We start from the raw sequence: 21496 nt of genomic DNA, 5'->3' as shown, positions 1-21496 counted from the left end.
CTACGGGCCGCCGTATATTTTTTCCAATTCTCTAAGTTTTTACATAGAAACTCATTCTTATAACACAAATGCTTTTATTTTATCTTTTCTTGCACATTATTATTCCCCCACAAACTATTTTTATTTATAAAAGCATTTTCTTTTGATTCTTCAATCACATCTTTTGCTATTTGTTTAATAGTGTTTGTTACTTTATCTCACGTAACATTTGCTTTTTCATGAACATCCAAAATTTTGAAATTCCGAATTTTACTCATAAAAATAATTTTATTTATAATTTTTAGGTTCCCCCATCTAATTCTACGATGATAAATCCTAATATTTTTTATTTTATAACTCTTCATCTTAAAATCTAAAACTAATAAATGATCTTGGATACTTAAATTCTCATTAGGAAGGACCTTACAATTTTTACAATCTCAACGATCTCTTCTTCTCATAAGAAAATAATCAATTTGTGTTTTATTAGATCCACTCTTATACGTAATAAAATGTTCATATCTTTCATTGAATAAAATATTAATAATAACAAAATCATACGCTAAAACAAAATCTAAAATAGTTCTACCTTCTTCATTAGTTACTCCAAAATCGTAGCCACCATGAGTATTTTTGAAGTCTTCTATCACTCTACTGACATGTCCATTTAAATCTCCTCTAATAAAAATTCTTTCTGTAAGAGGTATCATTTGTATTAAGTCTTCTAAGTCATTCCAAAATTTATCTTTAGATCCTGCAGCTAAACCTACTTGAGGAGCATAAACGCTTATAATATTAAAAATCTTAGTATCAATGATAATCTTAAGGGCTATAATTTTATCTCCAACTCTATTAATTTTTACAACATTATCTTTCAAACTCTTATCTATAAACATCTACACCATTTCTAGTGCGACTCTTACCAGAATATCAAAATTTAAAACCTAAATTATCAACGTCCTTTGTTTTTTCTCCAACCCATTTAGTCTCTTGAATACATAACATATTAATTTTTCTATAAATTATAATATCAACTAATTCCATTAATTTACCATTGAGAGTACCTCTATTCCAAGATTCTATTATAATATTAGCTTCATTAGAATCATGGACTACCTTTTTTATCTGCATTCATCCGTAATGTAGGAACCCTTGCTTATTTGACACTACACCCGGGCGCCGATGTAGCGACTCTTGCACACTTTTCACTGTATTCAAGCTATACAACGCGTTGTTTTCAGGTGATGTCCTAACACTTACACAATGATCAAAATGATTCATGTCATGATTTTTTTTCAACAAGTTTTACACTTGCTGTCGACTACCTAATGCAACCCTCCAATTTTCACATCTGGGCTTGGGCTGGCAATGACAGTGTTATTGAGGCCATAAAAGACAAAAAAATTTGTGGACTTCAAGAGAATATTCAAGATCATGTTAAAAAGTTTATGACAATATTTATGGTGTTGATGTGAAAAAATTGGAATGTCAATGTCTACAGAAAGGTTTTATCTGGGTTAATATGTCAAAGTGTTACTCAACAATGCGAGTTTATGAAATATATTGAAAGAAATACATCAATGATATTTGACCTATTTGAAGTTGTTTATTGAAATATTAGTGGATAACGCTAGCCTATGTAGAAAATGTAAAAATAAAATAAAAATAAAAATCAACCAAGGTTATTTGACATGCTCAAAGTTGTTTTTTGGTGTGGTACTCAATTAAATTAGACAATAAAGAAGAAGTCAAAGAAAATCGACCAATAATATTTTACCTATCTGATGTCGTTTGTCATAATGTTACTCAATTATATTAACATATGTGAAAAAGTTTAGTAAGGATCCATAAAAAAATTTAGCTTATTCGAGGTTGTCTATCAGAGCTTTACTCGACAAAGTTAACATGCATGAAATATATTGAATCGAATCTCTGTAGGATCGATTCTACTTTGACTAACAAGAAATGAACTTTAGCTAAAGATTGACATTGAAGATCACTTTAAGAATTTTTTGTTAAATACATAATGTTTATGAGAAGATTTAAGAGAAACAATTATCAGATAAGTTGTCTCAGATGCATAAGTAAATACAATGACTTGTTTAATTGCATCAATATCTCTTTGAGGCTTCAATTGAGGGTGTTGGTAAATCCAAATTTGCTCAACATAGTTGCATTCTCATCCGTAGAGTAGAAGTCCAGCTAAAGATTGTGTATCCTGAATCAAAGATGATGTGCTTATATCATTACTACCCTTTTGAAGCCATAGTTGCATTCTCATCTAGAGATTATAAGTCCAGCTAAAGACTGTGTGTCAAACGTTGAAGATTACTTGAGATATTTTGTTAAATATAAACTGTTTATGGGAATATTTAAAAGAAATAATTATCAAATAAGTTATCTCAGATGCATAAGTGAATACAATGACTTGTTCAATTGCATCAATATGTTTTTAAGGCTTCAATCGAGGTTGCCCCTAAATCCAAATTTGCTAAACATAATGATGTATAATAGAAGTAAAAAAAATTCTAACTACAACTATGTCTGAGGCTTTGTCATTTTGGTGTTGCACTTGAGATTGCCCCCAACATAAGAGTGTTTCTTACTAATTTAATATTTAAATAGAACGCAAAAAAACAATCAAACCACAATTGTGCTTTGAAAGTTGACATGAATGAACTTCCAAGCTTATAAAGCAGGTTTCACCCCAACCTAAAATGAATCATCACGGATTTGAGATGTGCGATTTTCATCCCTTAACTATTCTTGTGTTTATCCATAGGTTGCTCGAATTGCTTCCTACGAGCATTAACAACCTCATTAATGATAAGTAGAAAAATCAAATAAGAAGTTCTCCAATACAAACCCTCTTAATAACTGTGTCTGGTCTCTCATTTTAACAAATTCTTTGGAAGTATTATTTAAGTGACTCCATAGAATAAAAAAACTTAGAATCATTGGAAGTATTATTTAAGTGATTTCCTTATTTTAACAAATTCTTGAAAAGTAACAAAAGTCTTTAATTATCTTCCAATTTGATATAAATTAATCCGCAAATGGATTGACAAGCTCGTCAAATATCATGCTCCTACCAAGCAAATTGATGTAAGATACCACTTTTTTCGGAAAATTATTGAAGAGGACAAGCCTCTGTTGAAGAAGATATATACAAAGGAAAATTCATCATACTTGCTCACAAATATACTACCAATCCAGAATTTCACTACAGTAAGAGTTTGGTGAACATCCGACTCATGACTGATTTCTCAGTCAGGCATTTTAAAGAACACATGAAGTTTGATCCCTTCCATTTTATTCGATACTTTATTAAAGAAGACGAGATTTTGTTAAAGAAGATAGATATGAAGGAGAATCCATCAGACATGCTCACGAAGATACTACCAATCCAGAATTTCACCTATAATAAGAGTTTGGTGAACATCCAAGCTCAGAACTGATTTCTCAGTCAGGCATTTTGAAGAACACATGAGGTTTGATCTCTCCCGGGGGTACATAAACAACCATTTTGGTGCAGCAGATTTGGAGTTTAAAACTTATTTGGTTCTCTCTCAATTATCTGGAAGCAAGAGATAAAGTGGAGATTGTTGCATTTATGATTTTTCTTTAATTAAGGGTAATTTTGTTTTTTTATTTAATTTGCTTGTATGCCCCTAGTCCTCCTTTGTAAAAGGAACTTCGTGTTTATGACAAAGTTATGATGAGAAGTGTTGAGTTGTAACTCCAAGTTGTTTTTCTTTCTCCCATTCAGTGCTAGTGAAATCTCCTTCCCCCCAGACGTAAGTGAATCACGTCGCACCACGTAAATCTTTTGTGTTTGATTGTTGTTGCATGAATTTGAACACTTCTGCATTCTTTTCACATAAAAAAACAAATTATCCAAAAGACAAAAAACCTGATAGCTGCAATCTATATGTCAACCCCTATATGGAACCAAACATGATGGATAGAAGAAACGATTGAAAAAAAGGTTCTGAAACTCGTTGAATGTTCCAAAGAACACTTAAATCCCTAAAGCTAAGGAATGCTAAACTAAACAAGTCATGGATTTTCATGTCTAATCTTCATTTCTATCTCTTCCTTCCACCATATAATACTCTCTAGCAAAAAAAAAATCCATATAAGCTTCAAACACTTACCTCGGGAAGCCATCTCTCATTCTCGGCATCAGCGAGGACAAAGCTAACCCAATCCGAGTTCCGGGCTTCTAGTTCCAGCACTAGATCAAGTAGAGAGTTACAAAGCCTGCACTTGGGCGAGTAGAACTCAATAACCGTCGCTGGCTTCGCGCTGGCCAGCGCCGACGCCAGTGCTCGTTGTTCCGCCTCTCCTTGCTCCTCCCGCGAGAGTGCTGTGGCCATCGACAACCTCGCAGACTTACGGCCGAGCTCCACAGAATGCTCGCCGTAGGTGGGGACAGCAGCCGGATTGAAGAGCAGAGTCCGCGCAAGGGATCCCAGGTTCTGCATGGATTTGAAGAGCCATGGGACCTCCAAGTTCCCGCAAGGGTTAGGGTTCTTAGGATTTGTGAGAGCATCCCATGGCCATTTCCAGCAGAGTAACGATGTCTTCGGAGCCGCACACATATCTAGATTCAACAAGAGATCAAGGGGCGTCCTCGTTGAGTGAAGTGATAAAATAGTTTCGGATTATTTAATAAATTCATTTAAATTCAAAATTTTATGAAAAATATTAAAATAAGTTTCATTTACTTTAAAATTAAGTTTTAATAACTTTCTATAAGATTATTCTAATCCAAATTTAAAAGCCCTTAAATTATTTTCATATTTTTTATAAATTATTAGATTAAAATGATCTCATGTAAATAATTTAAGATTATTTTGCCATTTTATTATATTTATATTTATACATATTATATTAGAATGTATATAATTATAAATTTATTTCAAGGGCACAAATTTAAAATTTTAAATTACTTATTTTTTCCCTTTGAACTTAATTTTCAATTTTTTTATGAAATAAAAAATAATAATTTTAAATTTATAAGAAAGCGAACCATTAATTTATTAATTCATTAATTAATTATATTGGCACATGGATTAGAGCAATAAGAAACAAGATTATATTAAAAACAATATATGCAATTATTTTAGAGAAGAGGAGAAGGAGATGAAGGGGCTATTTGGCTAGCAAAACAATAAATTCAAAATTAATAAATCTAGCGTATTTAAATCTTAAAATTTTTTTGATACAACAACTGTTAAACCAAAATAAACCTTGTGAAATTGTTTGATATTTTTATCTCAATATTTAAATAAGTTACTTGAAATGATAGTTTCATTCAACATATTTATAATATAACTATTAAGAATAATTAAATTAAAATTAAAATTTTATTTATAATTATACTAATAAATAATTAAAAACTTTTTTGAACTAATTAATCATTGATAATAACTTCAATAAACTAATTGTATTTTAAATAATTTAATACTTATTATTTAATGAATAAACACTAATTATTAGAATTAAATTAATTAATTTTTATTAAGTAATTATAAAATAAAAACATTTAAATTTACCTAACTATAATCAAATAACATATTAAATAATTGTTAGTTAATAATAAATTAAATTAATGAGAATTAACTTTAAAAAATTAAATTAAAGCCCAAAAAAAACCTTCCCCTCTCCCGCCCCAAACCCTCGCCAAGGTTAAAAGCTAGCTTGGAAGACAACGACCAGATCAATGGGTACAAAGACCTCTGAAACTCCCATCTTTTCTCCTCCTCCTGCTACGCTCCTACCAGAAACCATCGAAGAAGGTAACACTCATCATTCTCCCCTTCCTCCACCCCTCCTTTGTGCTCTTCAGCTTCTCTAAATCCCGTTCATCCGTCCTTCAACGGGATTTACTAAGCCATAGATTTAGGGCTAAACGGAGGAAAAAACAGGATTCGAGAGCCCGTCAGGATTCATTAAATGTGTCATTTTTGTCGTTTGGCAGGATTTTGGTTAAATCCTGCAACCAAATAGCCCCGAAGAGTTTGTGTGTTGCTCATTTAAGTTAAATCCGGAATTTTCAAGGTAAAACGGGGGAGATATGGGACTTAACTATTGGGAGGATTTAAAAATGGTTTTTCTTTTTTCTGATTGACGGGATTCATGTTAAGTTTTTATTGCCTGCCCAAATCATGCTACTGAACAGTCACTCAGACAAAAAAAAATAAATTCATATTTTTTAACTAGCCCTCAAATCATAATTTTTTATAGAAATAATCTGGGAGTCTACAGTTGATTGCTTAATATACGATTTTGGATTATTTCAAATATGATTGACACCTTAAATGTTCATTAGAACTTGATGGTTTATATTAAGTAGTTAGGCATACAAAATGGTGTTCATTATTAGCGTGTATGCTTTAGTCATTATAATCATTATCTTCTTCTTAATTATTCTGTCATGGAAAATTTTGTTAATCTCATTCTTGTGAGATGAGTATAAATACAGTTTAGACATGAATTCCATATTGGCTTTTATCTTAGAGTAACAGTTTTAGATTTATATATTTTCTTAAAAGATCTATAAATTATCTTATGCACTTATTGCTTATCTATCTAAACCTTCTCCAGGCAATCAAATGGATCACTTAAATTTGCTTGAAGATTCGACCAATAAGGCTGTTGATACTATTTTCACGGACTTTATGACAATGTACCTTTTCTTACGCACTTGAGTTATATGAATTTGCTTCGAAATTTATAGTTTTTTTCTTCCTTTTTTTTTTTCTGTGGAGTGTTTTTTCCATTCCACTTTTCATCATGCCGTCCAGTTTTAACAATGTAATTTGTAGCATATTATTGTAAGACAATGATCATAGAACATAGAATCTTTAATTATGATATTGGCCCCTTGTGAAATAGATGGCTTTTTTGAGTTATTGATCCATAACTCTAATAAATTGCTTTGAGGTCTTCATCTTTAATTATAAATGTGTAAGCTTGTTTATTTGTTGCAAGACAATTATAATGTTATTTTGATCAAATGTCTCCAAGTTTACTCTAATAAGAGAGAAATGAGCAAGATGGGTTTAGCATGGCAATTGTGAGGAATAAAGGGTAATATGCATGTAACGATAAACTAAAAAGAGGAGAAGTTGCAAACAAAGTAGCAAACCTTTCCAATCTAGCCTAATCTTTCCTCTAGCTTTTATTTTAATAAAACTTATATTTGTAAATTTAAGATTTTTTTACTAATAGTTATTCTAATTTTTATTTTATCTACTCCATGTTCAATTTGCTCCACCATTTTCGACAAACTTTTATATTCACTTCTCAGTGTGTCAAAATTTATGGAAATATGAATTTGAAGGTCGGCAGAATTAATATAAGTAATTGAACAAACATGATAATTATTAATTTCGCATTTCAATCACATGTTAGAATTTAAATATAAAGAAACAAATTCAACACAAAATAGAATATAAAAGTTTCAATCATACCTATTTTAATTGATGTTTATTACACAAAGTATAGGATTCTCTTACAACTTAAGCAAATAAATATTCACACCTACTCACACTTAATATTATACTAGCTTTGCCGGTTAACAAAGAAAAGCATTCAACTTATAATGGCAATGATTACATAGAGCATGGTCAATCTCCATATTGATGCAGAGGACTTGGGAAGATGTTGAAAGATGCAGTGGAACCATAGATTGATAGCCAAATGAATATTTAAGACTTTCTAACAAATTTTTTCCCTTTTTTCTCTTTTCTTGCTTATATTTTTTAATTTTATTTTATTCTCTATCTTTTTTTATTTACTCTCCCAGTGTCCCAAAAGTGGACACATATCACCTCCAAACTTCCCTTGCCAATTATCCCCTCAATTATTCCCTCATTCAAGTTTTTGGTTGCTAAAGAGCATTTTTCGGTCGGGTTGGAGGAGTTGCCGAGAATACAAATCGGAAAGGCCAGGTGACTCGGCGTGGTCACACCCGAGACCCGGTGTAATTACGTCGGGCTCTCAGATTGGGCTGCATGGCGTGTTTCGGGAGTTTGCAGCGTGGGCACGTCGGATTCGGGTGCGGTCAATCCCAAGGTTGGGCATGGCCACGCCTGGGATTGGGCATGGCAACACCCAATCCAGGCGTGGTCACGCCAGACCCTCACAAACGTGGGCCTGCTTAAAAGTCTGTCAGAGGGGAATTCAAGCTGCTTGCAAACCTCGAAAGCTTGGATATGAGTAGAACATTACCCTCAAACTTCTGCAAAGGTCATAAATGCGTCTTAAGGCTCAAGAAGACACTTCCCACGCGTGTTGTATCAAAAATAGTTGCCAACACATAGAAATTGGTAAATTATTATTAAAATGTGAAGAAGAACCTACATGTATATAGAGTGGGCATATGAAAAGAGAATGTGTGGGAGGAGAATGAAATATAGGTAGTTGTTGTAAACACGAGCAAAAATGTTGGAAATTGATGAAACTAGTGCGAAGTCAATAGAAAATTTTGCTTTGATGTCAACTTAGTGTAGGCTACTCAATGAATTAGTAAATGGAAAGATCAAAAGAAGTAGAAAAAAGGTAATCAAATAGTGAATTTTCAAGATGTTGTTATCAAATTCTGTTATTATCAAAACATTAGGACGTCAAATCTTCAAGGAAAATAATTAGGAAGCCAAAGCAAAATGTTGCAAAAATTCTATGTTGAATTTATCATAATTTTAATCATAAAAAACTATAACAATTGCCGCTATACAACTTATATTTTATAAATGAATGGTTGGTCTTCGAATTCATCATTTTTGAGCCAGAACGGTAAAACCATATTGATGGGCACTACATCAGATTTAAAGCATGAGTATCTCATGATAAGTTTGCTTCATTGCTAGCAATCCATTGGCTATCGACCAACATTCCTGCACCTTGCGTCATTTATGGGGGGCACTGGCTATGTACGCCCCAGTGCTCCTGCATAAGGCATTCTCACCTGTTGGCCCATCACTCTTAGTGCCGTTGCATGAGGCATGTCAAAGCTTTCTGTAGTTCTCTAGGAACTTATCTGATGTCTGCCTAATCTAAGGTTGCTGCCTTGCCATCCTTTTTAGTTGCATGTTTTTTTTTGGATGAATTTCTCACATCCTCTTTAAAAAATATATGCCATTTATGTCCTCATTTTTTTGTGCAACACGTGTCGGCCTCTCTAAAATCTCAACTCATTATTTTCCTTCTCCCACATTGGCTAATACTAAGGTTTTAGTCGATTATCTAATTTCTTTTTGGTTGTCACTACTTATTTCCGTGGCTCCTTACTTTAAGGAGGCTCTTCTTACTGCTTTCATTCCTTCAAAAAATGCAGCTCTATTTGCTTGGTCTTCTTATTCCTTTGAAATTGTCTGTGAATTGAATGATTTAAGATTGTATTTCATTCCATATAATTACGTCCTTTTCATTTTTATCAAGATTCAGCTCTAACTCAACATAATCATCATTCACAAACAAGGAATCCCTCACCCATTTTTGTTGAAGATGAGATCTGTGTGTTCACTAGGCTACTTTTTTTTTGGAAGATTTGCATACATAACACTCAATTCTTATGTATTTACATTTCTAACATCTAAACTTCAATTTTTACATACACGGCGCCTTCTTTATGCATGAAAAGGTGTATTCTTGATGTGATATGAAAGCTTTGGGTGGTATAAATGTAAAAATTAAAGTTTAGATGTTGGATATGTAAATGCATAAGAATTGGATTAATATTTTATGCAAAATAAATGACCCTTTTTATTATTGGTAGATTCTTTTTGGGGTGCCTCGGTTTGGAGATTAAACGCAATTTTTCATGTCATCTATACACTTAATTGGTGACTATTTGTAACTATTAGGAGCAATACGTACATTCTAATATTAAAAATTGAGCTTCTAAAATTATGGTTGTTGTTCTTTCACTATTTCAAGATTTCACTCAAAAATTACAACAGATTGCAGACTCTCCTTTGGAACTAGAGGTTGTCGTGTCTTCCCCTACTAGCCCCACAGAGCTGATCAATTCTTTGATACTAATTTTCCGGTTTTTTTACCATGATTCTCTTATGATTCAAATGAGAGCAATCAAAGAGTTGATGCTCTGGTGGATATGAGGTTTTCAATCTTATTTATCAAATACGACATCAATCTAAATTAGTGTATTGTTGCTTTTATTCATCATATGTCTAGAAAGAATTTACAAGTGCGTGTTTTTTTTTTTCCTGTAGTTTCATATTTCAAAGGATTTTCATCTTTGGCCATCATTTTATCTTTTATCTTGTCTTTATTTTTTCTTCTTTGGAATTTCTTGTTGATTGTTCCTGTTGTAATTATATAATTTTGTAGCTATGATATTATACTTTGAAAAAGAAAGAAATTCTTGCTACCAGCTAAACATATGTGTACATCCGTGCGCTTCTTCGCTAAATGATTTAAATTTTCATTGATTTTCAGATGTGCCAAGCATGAGGAGCTTTTTGATGCAGGGAAGGGGTTCCTTAGAGGATTCTATCAAGCACTCGGTGAGAATTGAAAATATTGGAAGTTTTCTTTTCAGGATTTTATGAATTGTGTATGTCAAAAATACTAAAAAATTGTTAAATGTGCTTAGAATGGAATCATTTGCTCTTTATTGTTCCAAATTTATGTTTTTTTTTATTTAATTTGATGATTTGGTTTACTTGTGCATAAAGCATATGTAGTTTAAAGAAGTCTACTAATAAATTTAAATGAATTCTTCCTCTTTTCGAGATTGTTTTAGGCACATCAATTTTTTGAAAACTCAAATTTTGCATAAACCTGCAAAAATTACGGGGTTGTGAAGCATCAACCTGTGATTAATTTGTTAATTTTCTGAAATGGAAAATATAGCCTACCTAGATCCATTTTTAAATTTTAGCTGTGATATGAAGCTTTTTTCTTTTTAAGAGACACATACTTTATAATCAGAAGACATTCCCAAAAAAATTGGTTCTTGGTGGTAGATTTTGTTTGGATCTGATAATGGGCCCAATAATTTGACGTCTGTTGTGCCTTCAAAAGATTGTGTTGACTAATCGATGAAAATATGTAAGTGTATGCTTGCTGAAACCATGTAAAGTGAACTTGAAATTGATTGTATTCTCTCTTCAATTTATCTTAAACATGCTTATGATGTTGATCTATTAGGAACAGGTTATGTTCTTCTATATTTTGACTTCGTCTTTAGGTTTAATTTAATATGGGGGGCGCTCAATTCAATCATTAGAAATAATACATGTTTTAACTTTTAAGAGTTCTTATTTGCAGGATTTTAGAACTTATCCATGTACATTTTTCCTTTGAGTTTTCTTCAAAGGCAACTCATAATTCTTTTTTTAGTATCTTATAATTTTTTGCTTTTATCACCAGCTGTTATATTCCCTTGAAGGCATTTTGTTGCCATTGGATACATATAAATTCTTATGGAATTACTTGAGCCTATTATTGATTTATACAATTGTGATAAAAGATTTGGAACTTTTCATATTTGACTAGATCTTGATAGAGTCCAAAAAGATTTGGAACTTTTCATATTTGATAGATCTTGATAAAAGATTTGGAACTTGTCATATTTATTGATTTCTAGATTTGGATCTCTGGTTTTCTATGCCATAAACCAGACCAACCTGCTTCTCCCCCCCTTTCTCTCTCTCTCTCTCTGGGAGGAAAGGAGTCGGGTTCAGTGCTTCTACCCCCACTCGGCCACTCGCCCCCTCGCATCTGTTAAGGCAGCAAATTTATGTAGTTAAACAGTGGGTTAGTGGAGCTTCCAGGCATAGAAACTTAGTTTCACTATAGGAAATAATTTAGGATTATGATTTACCTGTAGGAATTGAAATATTCAGATTATGATTTTACTTAAAGGTGGAAGCTAATTATTTTGTCATACGAAAGTCAATTAGAGCGCCACATCAATTGTTTTTTTAGTATGTGATGAAGTAATTTTTGTGATTTTTTTTCTCTAACTTTATTTTTTGGAATGTCGTTTCTTTATGTTTTCTTGCTTTCAACCGTGCAAAAAATATTAATTTCATCATGCTTTCATGGTTATACTACTCATCTTAGATTGCATTTCTCATGAATGTCTCTCTGAACAGAGATACTCAGGAGGACTCTACATTCCAAATCATTGAGTGTGGTTGATAAAGTAATCAAAGCTAATTGCACAGACAAACTGAATGAATATGTTGAAGCTGGTTTCACTAAGCATGAAAATGCTGTTCAAACTATTATTAAATGTAAGTAATTGTGTTATCGTATTAGAATAATTTGGTTTCTATTAACTGTAGTAGGATAGTATATTTGAAGATTTGTGAGATTTTATAGAACTTTGCTTGTATTTTTAGCCTTTTTTTTGTTACGTTTTCATTAAGCACAGTGAATAAGAGTTGCGTCCTTATGAATTTTTACATGAGCCTTGGTATACCCTGAAGATATTGAAGTAGGCATTCTTATTATCATCATTAAATTCATTCTCTTGAGAAATATGTAAAACTACTATTATTATCAAAAGGGAATTTTTATTGAGGTTTCTCAAGAGAAGTCATACGAAGGCTGTCTTTTGCTGGAGCAATAGCCACACTATTTGGGAAGATTTACATGCATACCACTGAATTCTTCTGTATTTGCATATCTGACACCTAAACTTCAGTTTTTCCATATGTGGCAGCTTACGTATGCATGAAAAAGTGTATTTCATTTTTTTTAAAGTTATATAGTGGTATTTTTTATGTTACATGAAAGATTTGGGTGGTATAAATGTCACAATTAAAGTATAGCTTTTAGATATTATAAATACATAGGAGTTGGGTGGTATGTATGTAAATAGCCCAATTATTTATTATATATATTTCTTTTGTTTTCAATGTGGAGCGTTCTAATTGGTTTCATCTCACATTTTTCATTGACATGTTATTGAAGTGCATTTTTGCAAAGTGGGGCTTGAAGACCATTTAATGAAAGGTGATTCTTCTCCCAAGCTGTTTATTATAGTCGCCAGTTTCAATTTTTATCTTTATTCACTAGTTCATTTAAAGGTTTATCTTGTGGAATGCCTTTTCTCTGCTTGTTTATTGACTTTTTGCTGGAACGTGGTAATCTTTATTCTTCATTTATCAACTCTACTATACCATTTTTTTGGGTAAATATAATACAGTAATTTGTCTTGATACAACATGATCATTTTGGTGGAATTTATGCTAGAAGATGTAAAAGAAATTAGGAGATTTTCTTGCTATCGATCAACTGTATGAAATATTTGAAAAGAAAGGACTAATAAATGTTTTGCCAACAAAATCTGGGAAGAAAATGTCATTGGTACAACAACTTTTGGTACTACTTATTTAAAAGAGGCATGATGTTAATCTTCTATATAGTTTTTTTCATTTATATGGTTTTACGGTCTTGTTTGTATCTTATTTGTTAATTTAGCCTCTTTGCTTTCTTTCGCACTCATATATTATGTAATTATTTATTATTTCTATTTCATTATAACTTTTCAATTAAAAAAAAATCAACACAGAAAATAGAAATCAAATGTAGTTTGCTATGCTATAGACTTATAAATTTTAATCTAACAAAAGTTGTCCATATTAAAAATCTGCGACTATCAACTGCTAGACAAGCTTTCGCAACACAAATATCATAGATGTGTTATTCCACTAAAGATATTTCTATTATTTTCAAATTTTGTTCTCTCTTTTTATGGTTTCACTGTTATTTTGTTTGTTTGATGAATTTTTATTTTCTATTGTTTTTCTTATGTGCTACATCTTGCATTAAATCTTTTTTAGCATTTTTTTCATCTATTTAACAATTGGTATACTCATTTTTATTGTCCAATCTCATGTCTTTACATTTATCTAACCATCTTATTGCTGCTTTCTCTATCATTCCTTATATTTGTTCAAACTACCAAAGTGTTTTTTCTCTAACTTATATTCAATGGTTGTTTCTCTCATTATTCATCTATTATGAACATTCGTTATTTATTTTTTTTAATTTTTTTCATGCATCCATCTTAATTTTATCATTTTTGCTATACCAGTTTGATTTATGGTGATGTTTTTGCTATTAAAATTTGAAGCTTTCATAGTTATTTTATTGATCATTTGTTTATTTTCCGCCACTCTCTTTCTGTCATGTATAGTTCTTTTTTCGGAAATTTTTAAAGCGAAGTTGAGCAAAGCTATAGACATGTTTGAAGAGTTATATAGCCATATTTTCTATGCATCCAGTGCTTTTCTTTTTTCATTTTTCTTACTTTGGGAAATGTGATTTGGGTAGAATTATATTAGAAATTGGAGTATCCAAAGTTCAAGTATCTTATAGAGATTTTAAAAAATTTAAAACCAAATATCATTTTAGAATAATAAGTTATATGTTCGAAATCATAAAGATCCATCTTATTGATATTGTAAAAATTCATGAAACCTACACAAATATCAACAAGATGAACACATCAAAACAACTAAAAAAAAATCTTATTTGTACTTAATTTTGGTTATAATTGGATAAATTGAAGATCACGTAAGAGTAGAATGACATAACCTATTAAGATGAATGATAGAAAGAAATAATTAGCTTAACAAATCTATGTGAATTACATCTTCCTCTTGCTTTTATCTCGCATTCATTGTTTCTCTTGGCATTATATTCCCTTAGTTGGATGTTGAATTATTTCTTTCTCTTGATTTACATTTCAGCAAAAGTTCTTCTTGATGAACTTGAAAGCCTTAAGCACAATGCAGTTGGTATAGCAACGCGTGCTTTAGACGGACATTTTTCAAATTGTATATCTAACTCCCTCGACGATACAAAAACCCAGCAATCATGTTCGGTTCAAGAGGTACGACAAAGCCAATATTTACGTCTTATTTCAATTTAATTTCTTGTCTTTTTTTTTCCATCATCATGCATTTGTTATTGAAAAAAATTGATATTTTTAATTGCCACCTTGTGTGCTTTAATGTTTCTCTGATTTCTAATTATTTAATATTGATTCGCTTACTCTGTTTGACTTCTATTTTTATTGTCCTTAGGAAGAAATGTTGTAGCAAAATTATTACAATACTACCTTGGTGGCCTGAAAATGGAATCAACAAATATAATGTCATCTGTGTTTTTTATGATTTGAATTTTTATCCCAGTAACATTAGAGATTTTACTTATATTGTTCATATCATCAAGCCTAAACAATTCGAGTTAGCAAAATATTTTTCACATAGGACTATGGCAATTATGTTAATCATTTCCATTTTAAACGAACCCTTATTGTTTCATATAGTCTTTTCCTCTAAATCTCTGTTGAGAATGTTATTTTTCATATCCATTTCACGTAATGGAAACTATTCTTCTTAGGATTTATTATTGTTGAAATGCAGAGTGAATTCCCTACTTATTTCAATATTTGTGACAAACATTTGGGAACTAGTAATTGTGAAACATTTATATCCAAACATTTGCATATTTACCTGCATGCATTTTTAGGATGCAAAAGAATCAGCGCTTCTCATTGAATTAATGTCACGTGTACCTTTGATGAGCATCATCTACGGAATGCTGAAGCTTGAATTTACAATGCAGGTATGGTATGCTGATTGTTTTTTTTATAAATATCTTGTAAATTTTGATATAGTTCTAATTGATGAGTCATTCATTATAATAAGTAAACATTAGAGCATTGAAAAAAATATCTAAAAAATACATCGAAATAAGTGTAATATATCAAATATTTTTGATCTATTATATAGAAAAAAGAAGATTTCGATGGAGTTGTAATTAATAAAGTTAAGTTTGAACGTTTAAAATGAAAAGATCTCTAGAACTTTATGTGATTAAGTAAAAATCACAGAAACATAAAAACAATTTTACTAAAATTGTGGTTAGGTTGTAATGTTGTGTGGATTGAAGTATTGGCATACAAAGAAATCATTGTTATCACGGTTATTGTTATGAAAATGAGAATATTAAGCAGTCGTTTGGGATAACTTTTATTTTTTTATTTTATTTATGTTTTAATTTGAAACAAAATATTTTTGATATGTTTGATTAAAGCTATGGTTGTTTTTGACATCATTCAGAACACCCAAATGCTATTATGACTGTTTCAATAACATGTTTATTTGTTTTTAGAAATCAAAAATAAAAACATGTTAAAGACGCATTTAAGCAAACATGTTTTAAAAAACAAAGGAAAATCAAAACTAAAAACAAAAAATAAAATTGATCCCAAACAAGCCCTAAGATGACTGCGTGATACTTAAGAACAATAAATTAAGGGGCGATTGTATTAGAAGAAAGTTTGGATTTACATACATCAAAGATGAAATATTTGAATATAGATTTATGTGGTTGCATGTTTACAGTGAAGGGTAGATTTTATGCTTCATCAGACATTGTTGATGGTGAAAAGTATAAAAATTCTTCCAAGAGTGCTGATAGTGAAACTTTTTATTTAAGGAGACAACAATTAATATAGAAATTATAACTTTTAATGAATATTTGGAAAGAATCAAAATGTATACCCTTTAACCTGTTTTTGTTTTTTTTTTGTTTAATTGCAGGAAAAAATCATCAAATCTCTTGATCTGAAGGCATCTTCATCAGTTCTTGAAAGCTACTGCCTGTTTTGGGAATTACGGCCGGACATAGATGACAATGCCTTGCACCTGGCCTGGAAATATGTTTCAGGACATAAAAGCTGAAAGAAATTATGTCACCGCAGTGTCTGATGATTATGGCTGTAAATTATGGAGTTGTCTATAGAATAATACAATAAAAATATCATTTAAACAATTTGTTTATGTTGTATTAATGAGAATGCTAGAGAAGAAAATTACTATTTATTTTATGTTTTTTTTTGGTTGGAAAGTAGTATGTTACATTTACTACTTATTATTTTACCATACAATTCTTATTTTTTTTTTATAAATCTAACACCTAAAGTTTGATAGTTATATTTATATCATTTTTATGCTTATAAGACTACAATACAAAGGAAGTATTTAAAGGTCTCTCTTTATTGGATATGTGTCGACTAAATGATATATCTTATTGCTAGCAAACCAAACGTCTCTTTCGTTGCAAAAGTCATGAGTTAAAACATGCAAACTCTCAAACAAGATCATTAGGAAGTCACTATGTGTATCATTGGATGTATCATGAAGTTGCTAATAAAAGAGATATTATACTAAAAATGAAAACCTTATTGTGAATGCTTGGCTAACTATATTATTTTGAATGATGTTACAATATCTCCATTCTAGAATTATATGGGAAGCAACTAGGTCAAAGAGAAAATGAAAGAAAAAATCAAATCAAATGTTGGAGCAAAACACAAAGTCGTGATACAAATTATTTGTGAGGTGAAATGAGTTACAAATCTTCTTGAGGAATTTGATTTTCCGATAGCACGTCCGAGGATATTAAGGTATGATAATCTTGTTGTCATCTGCTATGTTTCATGAATGAACAAAATGTATTGAGATTGATTGTTACTTTTGTTGATTTCATTTTTTTTTTTTTTTGTTTGGGTAGGGAATGAATTCTCTATCTTCTAATATAGGCTTTGGATTCCTTCATGGTGTTTCCTAAGTGGCTTATTGGCTTTAGTGCGACTAACTCAAATTATCCTTTTTTTAATTCCGTGTGAAATATAATTAAACCTTAGCTAAGCTCGTATGATTGGGAGTCTAATATTGAGGCTACTTAGGAGCTTATGGAACCTAAATGCAACAAGCCTAAATAGGTTAGGTCCATACATACGATATAGGACCTTCAACTTAAGCCATGTTTGACATGTCGTTTCAGTTGCAGTGTGGTTTGAACAGCACCTGTGGTATCGTTTGGGGTTCACATTCAAACTACTTTTTTTACAAAAAGGCAGAAACTAAGAACTCTATTTTGCAAACTGATGCCATATTGTGATCCAAGATTTTATTTGGTGTTCTAAACCTAATTATCAACAATCTCTTTTTTGTCTTCTCTTCTATTGTTGGCTTCTTAGCTCTACTTTTTCCTTTTTTTCTTCTCCTTTGTTGCTCGCTTGTAAGCTCTTCGTCATTTTTATAATCTCTTGTTAGTGATAGAAGGCTCAAAAAAATACTCGCCTCCCATTTTTATACAATGAGTCATCAAATTCTCTGGTTTCCATATTTGTGTAGGCTTTTAGTTGTGGTTGATTTGTATGATCGTTTCTTCTATGTTGGGATTGAGTCATATGAAAGTTGATCGATGGTGATCCAGTATGGCGGTAATGTTTAATTCTCGTGGTTTGAATGCTTGATGATAATTTCATTTTATTACTTTCGGTTGGAGTACTCAAATGATATCGTGGTCTGAATGCTTCATGTTAATACCGGTGCAAATTTTGGTGGTATCGTAGTTTGAATGTTTGAGATTTATGCTAGAGTAATTTGGTGATATCATGGTTTGAATGCTTGATATTTGGTTGGAATGCTTAATCGTGATTTTAGTTTGATGGTTTTTTGGTGCATTTCATTTATGGTGACCCCTTTGTTTGATTGGGATACCTGAGATCAAGATAGCCTTTGAAGAATGCTTGATTTTTAATCTGTATATGATTCAGGGGAATAATCAAAGCAATATACCTTCAGGTCACACTTATGTGATTCTTGATTAATTATAATTCGAGTGAATTATCAAAACAATATACCTTTAGGTCACACTTAGGTGATCCTTCATGGATTATAATTCTTCCATGTCATTTTTTTTTTTTGCTTAATGTAAGTGCATGTGAGCTATTCATTATTAAGGTTTATAGATGATTATTGGATATATTAATGTACCTAGTGATTTGATAAAAATAAGGAAACTTACATAAATACACACCATTCTTATGTATTAACACATCTAATTCCTAATTTACACTTTATAATGGCTTGGTATCATAAACCTAAGGATTTTAGTGTTATGTGTAAAATATGAATACTTAGGTGTGAGATATGTAAATAAATTAGGATTGTGTGCTACGTTGTAAATGCCCCAAAGAAATGAAGTTATTCAGACATATGAAAAGCCAATGCAAATTTCATCTTCTCATTAAGCATGAACATAAGTGAAATGAAAGTTTTTTTTAGTGACATTGAGCCTTCTATGGTGTAAATATCCTCACTTTATATAGAGAACTAGCCTTAAGGTATTTATATTTGAAAAAATAACCAAATACTAGAAAAAACTCAAATAAGGGTCATGATCCATCGGTAAGATATGCTTCATTATGATTGTGTTTTCGTTTCTTTCTTTTTTTATTTTAAAATAATTCGTCAGTTTGTCTATCATCATATAATTTTATTTTCTAAATAAATTTCTCTTCTATATCATATGAATGATCAGGAGAAGAGAGAAATCAGAAATGACAAACATACGATAAAGATGACAAACAAAATGAAGAATGTAGAGAGTGATCAGGAGAAGAGAAAAATCAGAAATGATTGACATACGATAACGATGACAAACAAGATAAAAAACGTAGAGAGCCTACATGTGATAAATCTCACAATGATAGGTCAATAATGTCCGCCCAAACAAGATGGGATGAAGCACATTGGACGAATATCTGTGTAGACTACCCACAACTAGTGATTCATTTTGTTTGCCTATTCTAGGGTATAGAGTGCTCTCAAGAGGATGTATCCCACTTGTTTAATTACATATTTGGGTTTCCCAAGATTACATTTGATCCGAAAAAAATTTGTTTAAATTAGTAGCAACGACTGGCACAAGACTCTCAAAGGATTGTTATTTTGCATGAGAATGTTCGGATGCTTTCAAAGTTTTCGATGAGCCATTAGATGGAAAGCGATTCTCTCACTACCCTAATTGAGTAACATACTTATTGACACACAAAACCTATGAAATAACCGAATAATTCTGATGGGGAATCCTGATTCTTCAAAGCACATCCGAGTCATAAGGGCATGAGATAGAATGTCATATCCCAAACGGACAATAGCTTATTGATAGTCAAACTTTCAAGATGATACCAACGAAAGCAAAAGAAGGACGTGACTCAACAGGGGTAGTCAAAGGAGAGAGGATTAATCCCTAGAAGGTAAAGGTTGTTGGGTTTGGGTTATTGCAGACCAGTCATCCCAAATCACTATGACCCTAAGTCTACTTGGTTGTGAACGAAGTCAACCCAACACGTCTAGAGATCTCCGGTCACCAATCCGTGAATTGCGTCGTCCGCGGGGGTCTCGACAATCCTAAGGTTAAAGGAATGAAACTCTATCATATGACTTTTAGGTGGAGCTCCGAGAGAGAAGACTTATACCCGACAAAATTACAAGGATGCTGCTGGAGAGGATGAAAAATAAAGGTTCAACTATAAAGTTGGAAACACTCACAACAAAAGGATTTACACTCCATTTTTTGTCGGGGAGTCTTCTAACGATCTAAGCTCATTGAACAACCACTTAAGTATAAATTTATATTTGACCAGTCGGGTTGGAGAAGCATGGAGGCTTATCTTCAGGACATGTAAAATAATGCATTTATTTAGAGTGGTCCTTAGGAATTATAGAGATCCTATTAATTATAACTTGGGTAAAGACTATTTTATGCAACCCGTTTTAAAACCAGTCTACATACATGCAAGAAAGTAAAATAAAGTTTTAAAAAATTCTGATAATTTTAATCCTAAATTTTAATTTATCTTTGAATTTTTATAAGGATTTTTGTTAAAAGAATTATAATTTTAAGGAGTTAAAGAGCCTAAATTGCAATTTTCGTAGCATCCCAGATGAACCATAAAGAAATAGAATAAGCAATTCAAGCATGCAAACATGACAGAAAACTATAAAACAAGCCAAATATAAAATAATAAAAGATCATGTTGGCATCATTTTTTGTTAAGTATGTTTCTCTCTATAGAGTCTATGATCAACTCATTGGACTTCTCTATTAACTCTTCTAGAGCACTAGTATTGAGACCTACACAATTTAGAAATTCAAGCCACTTCTTGACACCTTGTAGTCTCATGTTTATTGTCTTGAATCCTCAACTCTCGGTAGCGTCAATTGAGACCAATATATTGAAACTCATGATTAGTTCCCATAATAATTGAAAAAGCCTTAAGAAGACCTTTTGGACTTGAGATTTTAAAATTTTTAAACATCAAAATTCAAATCACAGTCACAGTAACACCTACATACTCTTCATCATTAAATCAAAATTAAGATTATTTTCCAAAAGAATCAATAATAAACTAAAATTCAAAAACTAAATTTGATTTATTTTTGACATTCATTTAAGACCCTCTGTCCTGTGTTGAGAGACACGCTGTCGGGATCATTCTACTAGGTTGTGTTCATCACTTAGGCGAAAATCCATCGATATTCTTCTTGTCGGATGGCTCCGGTCGGACCAAATGATCTCATTCTCCATGCTGCACGTGAAATTAACTCAAATTGGTTTGTCCATCGGTGAATTTGTTCAGATGGTCTCAGATGATGAAAC

General features: G+C 31.5%; 2 protein-coding genes across 3 annotated transcripts in view; one reads left to right on the top strand and one right to left on the bottom strand.

Moving 5' to 3' along the window:
- Positions 1 to 4612, bottom strand: part of LOC110031687 (thiol:disulfide interchange protein TxlA) — a 13404-nt gene extending 8792 nt beyond the window's left edge. The window contains exon 1 of the mRNA XM_020735024.1: positions 4137 to 4612. Within this exon, the coding sequence (XP_020590683.1) occupies positions 4137 to 4583 (447 nt within the window). The 5' untranslated portion in view covers positions 4584 to 4612. The remainder of the gene's footprint in view (positions 1 to 4136) is intronic.
- Positions 4613 to 5656: 1044 nt separating this feature from the next.
- On the top strand, positions 5657 to 16843 carry LOC110031719. Of its 2 annotated transcripts, XM_020735077.1 has the most exons (9): positions 5705 to 5783; positions 5966 to 6045; positions 6592 to 6673; positions 10450 to 10517; positions 12114 to 12254; positions 12937 to 12978; positions 14721 to 14863; positions 15505 to 15600; positions 16581 to 16843. In XM_020735077.1, exons 3-9 carry the CDS (start codon positions 6600 to 6602, stop codon positions 16719 to 16721), a joined length of 705 nt encoding a protein of 234 aa, XP_020590736.1. In that variant the 5' UTR covers positions 5705 to 5783; positions 5966 to 6045; positions 6592 to 6599; the 3' UTR covers positions 16722 to 16843. The 2 variants fall into 2 exon arrangements, with proteins under 2 accessions (XP_020590735.1, XP_020590736.1); XM_020735076.1 differs by lacking the exon at positions 5966 to 6045 and having other exon boundaries at positions 5657 to 5783.
- Positions 16844 to 21496: the final 4653 nt, after the last annotated feature.

This window comes from Phalaenopsis equestris, unplaced genomic scaffold (genome assembly GCF_001263595.1).
Source record: "Phalaenopsis equestris unplaced genomic scaffold, ASM126359v1 Scaffold000840, whole genome shotgun sequence".
NCBI lineage: Eukaryota > Viridiplantae > Streptophyta > Magnoliopsida > Asparagales > Orchidaceae > Phalaenopsis > Phalaenopsis equestris.
This window is presented reverse-complemented; position numbering and strand designations above follow the sequence as displayed.

Bases quoted from the DNA above. Each gene is read 5' to 3' on its own strand.
- LOC110031719 (XM_020735076.1), top strand. From the start codon at position 5,708: ATGGGTACAAAGACCTCTGAAACTCCCATCTTTTCTCCTCCTCCTGCT. The intron at 5,784-6,591 runs GTAACACTCATC...AACCTTCTCCAG, and splicing joins ACCAGAAACCATCGAAGAAG to GCAATCAAATGGATCACTTA. The intron at 14,864-15,504 runs GTACGACAAAGC...ATGCATTTTTAG, and splicing joins AATCATGTTCGGTTCAAGAG to GATGCAAAAGAATCAGCGCT.